The 8,277-nt window shown below is 41.1% G+C and overlaps 1 protein-coding gene across 1 annotated transcript; it reads left to right on the plus strand.

Moving 5' to 3' along the window:
- Nucleotides 1–222: 222 nt before the first annotated feature.
- Nucleotides 223–5,102, plus strand: LOC137528563 (uncharacterized). Its single transcript, XM_068249905.1, has 3 exons — nucleotides 223–497; nucleotides 2,910–3,072; nucleotides 3,670–5,102. Exons 1-3 carry the CDS (start codon nucleotides 257–259, stop codon nucleotides 4,511–4,513), a joined length of 1,248 nt encoding a protein of 415 aa, XP_068106006.1. The 5' UTR covers nucleotides 223–256; the 3' UTR covers nucleotides 4,514–5,102.
- Nucleotides 5,103–8,277: the final 3,175 nt, after the last annotated feature.

The following is an 8,277-nucleotide window of genomic DNA, read 5'->3' on the forward strand; positions in this document are numbered from 1 at the left end:
TAATTGATCTTCTATGGTCATCAATGTCTAGCGTTCTCAGTGGTGCGTTGCGCTACAGAGCGTTTTTGAAATCGGGTACTGTATGCATTTTGAAGCGTTGCGTTGCGCAACGCGTTGTAATGCAAGTCAATGGGTGCGCTTATTTGGCGCACAGAAACGCATATCAATGCGCTTCTGTGCGACGTATTGACGTGTTTTTTTCCCTTTTCCCGCCTTTGCAGTGCATCACTTCCTGTGTGACGTCACTTCCACCCTCATGGAGGAGCGAGGTAGCAGAGGAGAAGGTGCTGGAGCCATGGCGCGGAATGAGATGGCACAGAGTGGTTTTTCCACGGAAGAACTAATCGTCAGGGTGCAGGAGCACCCTGAGTTGTATGACAAAGGCCATGCAATGTACAAGGACGCACACAGGACCCGGCTGGTGTGGATGCGCATTACCAAAGTTTTCTACGAGGATGAGTGGTCTTCCCTATCAGATGCTCAAAAGGACAGAAAGAGTGAGTAATGTCTGTTTTTTGTTTTTTTTATCGCACTTTGATGATTTTTTGATGTTTATTACTGTGGTAATCTTGTAGGGTATTGCTTGCAGGCAGAAGGGTTTGGCACCATGAGTGTGCGTATACCAGTCATTTGTTGTTGGTAGGTCTGCGGATTTCTATTGTCCCTATTGTGCTTGCTTATTGGTAGTAACTGAACAATCATAGTGAAATGTGCATTTTGGGTGTGGTGTTGAGGGGTATTGGGTGATTGTAATACAATTTGCTAGAAGGGTGTGGAACCTTGATGCATATAGGATATACATAGTCATTTTTCTAATTGTTTTGGGTCGTTAGCAGTTGTGTAGGATTTTTTTTTTTTTTTACTTTGTTTTGTTTTTCATCCATGCTATGCAGTGTTTGTGCATAGGCTGCAGATTTTCAGAGTGTGAGCTAAGCACCCTGCATCTTCCCCCTCTCCATTTACTACAGTATAATCATATGCTTCTTCCCTGCATTTTCAACTTGGCAAACAGTGCATATGCCTGTATTTTGTGTCTGTACTGATTGCTATGTGGGGGATTGTTGTGAGGGATTTGTAAAGTGTAGAATGCAGTGCTGCTCCACTGTAAACCCCCCCCCCCCTTTTTTTAAAAAAAAGCTTTTTATGTATGTATTCATGTTTTGTTTATATACCTCTATAGCTTAACGCACACCATAAAATCTTGGTTGCACAGATTTAACAAATCTATGCAGTATAATAAGGGCAAACAGATTAAACATTCCTGGAATGATTGATTAGATAAGCTGTTATACTACATGGAAGTGGTAAGATTGAACAACCAAGATTGTATGGTGTGAGTTGAGCCTAAAAGTGTGAGTACAATACAATGTTATCCCTCATAGACTTTGTGTGTATGTATGTATCTCATGCGCCTAAAACAATATATTGTTTATTCCATAAGATATAAATCAAGCAATCATCAAAATACCTGTAAAATCACATCAAATTACACATATAAAATGCAAGCAGACACTGGTTAACTTTCTCAGTACTACCCCCTTGTATCAAAACAGTCTGGCGCACACCGAGACAGATGGCTATAGAAGGCTTGTTGAGTAAACTTCGTATTCCAGTATAAAATAGCACACTGGAAGACGAAGTTTACTCAGCAAGCCTTCTATATTTAATTTTATTTGATTTTACAGGTATTTTGATGATTGCTTGATTTATATATTATGGAATAAACAATATATTGTTTTAGGCGCATAAGTAATTTGTTTATCCTATTGCATCCTATATCCTATATATCAGGGCTGCCCAATAGGTCGATTGCGATCTACCGGTAGATCGCGACCGACTCCTTGGTAGATCGCGGCCTCTTGGCCGCGTCTCATTAAATTTTGCGGCCAGCAGCTCATCATGTTTAGCTGCTAGCCAATAGGAATGCACGGGAGACAGGGAGAGAAGACGCGGCGAGCAGAGAGGGAGGATAGAGGCGGCGCGGCCGCTAAGTCATGGCTGGGGGCGGCGCCGGGCAGCCTGCAACGTGCGTGCTGGTAACATGCTCGGCGCCGCCCCCAGCCATGACGTAGCGGCCGTGCCGCCTCTCTCCTCCCCGACATTCATATTGGTCAGCGGCCTGCCTGCCGGAGGTTCCAGGAGTCCAGAGGACCCTGGCTAACCTACGCTGCAGGTACATATACCTGGCTAAGCTGCACTGAGGGCACCAATACCTAGCTAAGCTACACTGGGGGCACCAATACCTGGCTAACCTACATTGGGGGCCCATATACCTGGCAAACCTACACTGGGGGCCCATATACCAGGCTAACCTACACTGAGGGCCCATATACCTGGCTAACCTACACTGAGGGCCCAAATACCAGGCTAACCTATACTGAGGGCACGTAACCTATGCTGCAGGCACATATACCTGGCTAACGCGGGGGGGGGGGGGCGCATTAGCATTTGGGACGTTGGTAGATCTCCTGTCCTCGGCAAATTTTAAAGTAGCTCGCGAGCCAAAAAAGTGTGTGCACCCCTGCTATATATAATATATCCTATATTGCATCCTATATAAATAGAGTTTGTGTAGAGTGGGTGCAAAACCACTGATATTAGTGCATGTATGTGTGTGTGTGTGTGTGCATGTAGGTATGTATGTATGCTTGTAGGTATGTATTAAACTGTAAAGATAAATTTAATTTAAATCGACATCGCAATCACCAAGATCGCAATTTCGGAATCGAATTTTCGGATTTATGACAGAAATCGTTTAATTCCAATTTTTCCCATACAATCTTTCTGGCCTAGTATGTGTGCATGAATGTATGTGTTCATGTAGGTATGTGTGTACATTTGTGTAATATATAGTTATATGTAAGTATGTAAGTATGTAATTGTTGGTTTGTATTTTTTTCCCCCCTCAGTGAAAGACATCAAGACTCGTTGGCGATCCATTAAAGATAATTTCCTTCGTGAGTTGAAGGCTGAAAAGAATGAAGCCAGAAGTGGAGCTGGTGCCTCAAGACGTACTCCATACCGTTTTAAGGACCACCTGAATTTCTTGAGACCTGTTCTGGAACCTCGTCTGTGAGTTATCAAATAAATATGTGAACATTTTGATTTTCTCTTTCCTCTGATGTATAGTACACACCACACAAATTCCAGTTCATTGTTAAGTTACATTTTTTGAAAAGATGCGTAGAGATGCTGTACTTTAGGGAACGAGTGGTCCATCAGACCCTCCCACTGGGCGTTCGTGCTCACAACAGTAGTACGTGTGTATAGTCTGTATGCAGACTAAGAAGGCAGTTTCAGAATTATCCACTGGATGGATCAGAAACAGCCTTATCAGTCTGCAGACAGAATATACACACGGTGTACTGTCGGGATACTGACCGCCCAGTGGGCGGGTCTGACGGACCAGTCGTTCTCTTTAATAGTAGTGCTTGTGTGTACACACCTTAAATGGAGTTCAACTCACCATGAGATAACCACCAATTAATGCACTGGAAATATTGAGTAGTCTCTACCAGTACTGTAGTATAAAATTGAATGTTGTGTACTAGGCATAAGCTTGTTGTCAACGTCAAACATCTGGTCTGTGGTGAGCAATGCATTAAATAAACATGGCAAGGCAAGAGAGTTACCACGACACCAATATATCTTTTTTTGTTTCATGTACAGATCAGAAGATAACATTGATATGGATGATAATAGTGGTGCTATGGATATCAGTGAAGAAAATGAAGACAGTACACAGGCAACTGAGGTCTCGGATTGTACGATTGTATCTGAACTTTCTGAAGCTAATACACCTGTAGCAGGCTGTAGTACTTCTGCTGGTAATACTGCAAGTGTTAATACTGTTAGAAATGTGTCAAGTGCACCACCAGCTAAATCGGTTGGTAAGAAAAAGGAAAATGATGAGTTAGTAATGTCTTTACGCTCATGCGTGCAATATATGGGTGATCAGGAGAAAATGAAAAATCCAGCGTACACGTTAGCTGTGAGTTTAGTGCCCCTCATTGAAGAAGTTCCAAAACGAAACATGATAAGATTAAGGCATGCTCTATTGGATGCAATTAAAACTTGCATTCCTGATGCAAGTGATGATCAAACTAGTGTGGCTGTTGATACTTCTGCAGTCCAAAGTGGTACCGTTGTCCATCAAAGCCAAAGAAATTTCCACAACCAACCAGGTCCCGCACATGTCAATTTTGCTTGTATGCCTTCAACAAGTGGTCAGATGTATTCTCATTCTTGCCCTCCACAAACACATGTGCAAAACGACCAGAGAAATGTGCACCACATGTTACCTAATTTACCATATATGCAAACTGAAGGTACATACGGCCAGCAAAGTTTAGCCAATCCTCAGTACAGCATTGGTACCAACCGTGATGTCCAAAACTACAGAGCTGGTAGTACACCACCAAACAACCGTATGCGCAATAATACTTCCAGGGATGAATCGCTGCAGAATACTTCAGCAGCGTTGACCGACTCAATGTTCTTTGAGGATTTGTAATGTGAGAAGTGTTCTAAAAAAAACTTGATAAATAACCGTTAATTTTGTTCAGTTTGCAACGTTACTTGAAGAATCTCCATAACCACTTTTGAAAACATCAGTGCACGAAATTTATACAGATATAAAAAATGTGTAATTGAAGATATTTTCAATTATAAAATACAATTGGTATAGTAGTGATATTGTCTTACATCACAACATGGGTCTTAACAGTGGCTCTCTGGATCTATCAACCTGCACACCATCATTGCACAAAACTACATTCCGTCTTGCTGTTCACCTGCCAATTATTTAGGTACGTTTACTAAAACTGCTGTGGTTTTGTGACTTTACTTGCCCTGGCGCCTGTTGGCGTCATTGTGAGCTAACTGTGCAGTTGTACTTACAGCTTTGTTTATACTGTACATGACGGTTCTTCACATTGAATATTAGCATATAATGTGAACGATAAAAGTGAAGCACACACGAATGTTAGCTTAAAAAAATGAGAACAATTATGTTATACATACCTGGTGCTTCCTCCAGCCTCATAAGCCTCGATTGCTCCCACACTGCATTTCTGTGCTACCTGTGTCCGTCTGTACCGGGTCCCGTCCGTCACTTCCGACAGATGCAACTAGTCTTTTACCTGCGGCTCTGTACGTATGCACCTGCGCAGTACGGAGGGAGCTTACTGCGCTTACCTTGACTGGCAGAAATGACGGGAGCCGATACCGGTGGACAGAGTTAGTGGAGAAAGGCGGCCTGGGAGCCCTCCAGGCTGTTGGTGTTGGATGAAGCAACAGGTATGTATAACATCTTTTTCTGTGGCCTCTGGCACAAGCAATGATTCATAAAAACACAGTGCTAGTTTTCCACTTATACATCAAAAAAGCCAGTTGTTTGGTTACTAGATTTACATTTTTGTACTTGATAGATTCTGTGAGTATTTTAAAGTGGTTAATTATTTTTTGGAAAAGGATTAAAGAATCCATAGTAGTTCAACGGTACAGTCTTATAATCAGTGTCTTCTAGTACTCAATTGAAGGTAACAGTAGCTGTGACACCAAATATGCATCTTCTGGTGTAGTGAATTGTGTTTATTGGACATGATTTAAAGGGACTCCGAGCAGTGCAGAAACTATGGAAAGATGCATATCATTTTAAAGCTCTCTTTCTCCTCTTTCCAATGATATATAAACCGCCGCCCTACTCCTTTTAGTTTTCACTATCTTCGCGATTGAAATTGCCGCAGCCGCGATTTCAATCGCGAAAATCAAGAAAATTAAAAGGTGCAGGGCGACTATTTAGGTGTCGCCAGAAAGAGGAGAAAGAGAGCTTTAAAATGATATCCATCTTTCCACAGTTACTTGTATTACACAGGGCGACTTTTTCTCAGAATCAGCAGCTCCATTCTGCTGAATGCAGCTGCTGACACTGGGGAAAGTGTCGTCCTGTGTAATACAAGTAACTATGGAAAGATGGATATCATTTTAAAGCTCTCTTTCTCCTCTTTCTGGCGACACCTAAATAGTCGCCCTGCACCTTTTAGTTTTCTCTATTTTCGCGATTGAAATCACGGCCGCTGCAATTTCAATCGCGAAAATAGCGAAAACTAAAAGGAGTAGGGCGGTGGTTTATATATCATTGGAAAGAGGAGAAAGAGAGCTTTAAAATGATATGCATCTTTCCATAGTTTCTGCACTGCTCGGAATCCCTTTAATAATTGTACCGCTGTTAATGGAAAGGGCTTTAGGTATTCAAAACAAAGTTGATGAAAGATACATGTGTACAGCATTGATCACTGCATTCAAAGTGGTTATGGAGGAAGTTATTAAGAATATGCCTGATATTTATATCAAGACTGCACTAAGATTACTTAATGCTGAAGGTTTACTTTTATGTTTTTTTTGTTGATTGATTGCTATTACAGGAAAATATATACTTTCATGGACGGTTGCTATATCATTTAGGATACGGTACTATTGGAGGTAATTTCATTCAGGAATGGTTGTTTACTGATTAAACTTGCACTATACATCTATACTTTGTATTGACTGATTATCAGGCAAAAAAAAAACACTTACCTGGCCCTTCTCGCATGTCTCATGTAGCCATCCTGTGCCCGTGTACTCATACACTGCTACTCAAGTCCTACCCCGCCATCCAGTGTCGTATTTTGCCGACCTCGGGGGTCGGCAGGCCACATTACCTACATTTTTGAGTATTCTCCCTGTAGCAGGAACATTAAAGCATACAATTTAATTAGCGTTGCAACCTTAGCAAATTTATCGTTGCACTACTAATACTGCAACAAGTATGCGTTAATGTTAGTGCACCAGTGGAAATGCTAAAAAAATATAAGCAATACGGCCTGACGATCCTCCAGGGTCGGCAAAAATTAAACTAGCAGACGACGGGGACTGGAGCAACAGTGAGTGAGTACGAGGGCACAGGAAGACTGCATGACCCTCATAGGAGCCCCAGGTAAGTGAAAATATATTTTTTGGGTGTTGTATTTTTTCGCCTGACAATTCCTTTCTTCAAAAATGTCCAGGCAACACGGAACAAAAAAAAAAAAAAAGATTACCTTGGGCCTCCATCTTCTGCTCTGTTTGCTCCATGACCCATCACATGCAGAAAACAACCTCGCCAGGTGGGTTACCGGGTTGGCCTCTTCTGTGCAATGGCATGCGGGTCACCTGCTCTGGTTGACATCATTGGGCCTGTGATTTGTATGCACAAAGCTACTGTCAATGTGCAGTCCACTCATGATAACGTCAGCCAGAGTACATGACCTCTGTGTTGAAGCTCAGAAGACGACGACCTTGCGAGGTTAGCTTCTGACGCGTATGAGACCATGAGGCACCGTAGGTGAGTTTTCACTTTTCCTGTAAGCAATGGGTTACAAATAACCAAGTGTACAAAAAAGTTTTACATCACCTTTTAATAACAATAAAAGTACTACAAATATGGTGATGTAAGCTAAAGATGTAGCTAACTTAATAAAAAATACACTACTTTGCAATGTTTGCACTTTTCTGTAAAAGACATATGTTGGTCTTTACAACTGTTTGATGTTACTGAGTTGTATTAATGCATCAAAATGTTTTCCTTGTTCCTAATTTTGATATGTGAAAAGGCAGCTAAGAACAATTGCACTAAAAATGTAAAGTTTGTTAATTTTCCAATAAAAGATACTGTTTACGTTACTTTCGTACCTTCTTATTGACATGTATTGAAGTCTGATTGCATGACAGTTGTAGTATTATAAAAATTCATAGTAACCTGTTTTTGTTACAGAAAACCACCTTATCTCTATCTGTGTAAATGTATGTATATGTGTTTGTGCGTGTGTGTTTGTGCATGCACGCATACACACATACATCTATGTAGTGTACATCGACAGCAATAGGTCTATCTGTCCATATATGTACATAGATTAATAGGTATGAACATTTTTATATACTTGAATCAAAAAACAAAACTTAAACCAAATGGTGTGTACTTGTGACCAGTCAAATTACAGCACTCCAACAAACTTTAGTACATATTACTTGTGTATAACACCCACATTGGGCAACTTTTTAGATATACTTAGAAACGTCCACAGAAATTTTAATGTTTTGATTCACATATCAAATTAGGGTATGATCCCAGTAGGCAATGTTCCTAACGCAAACTGCGCCCTTCTTTCACAAGGTAATCAGAAAAAAAATTCCGCATAGAAATTGAGTCCATGTTTGGTCTTGGTCCTGCATTTCTAATTTGCATTGTAGGGATCC

The sequence above is a fragment of the Hyperolius riggenbachi genome, chromosome 8 (assembly GCF_040937935.1).
Source record: "Hyperolius riggenbachi isolate aHypRig1 chromosome 8, aHypRig1.pri, whole genome shotgun sequence".
NCBI classification, from domain to species: Eukaryota; Metazoa; Chordata; class Amphibia; order Anura; family Hyperoliidae; genus Hyperolius; species Hyperolius riggenbachi.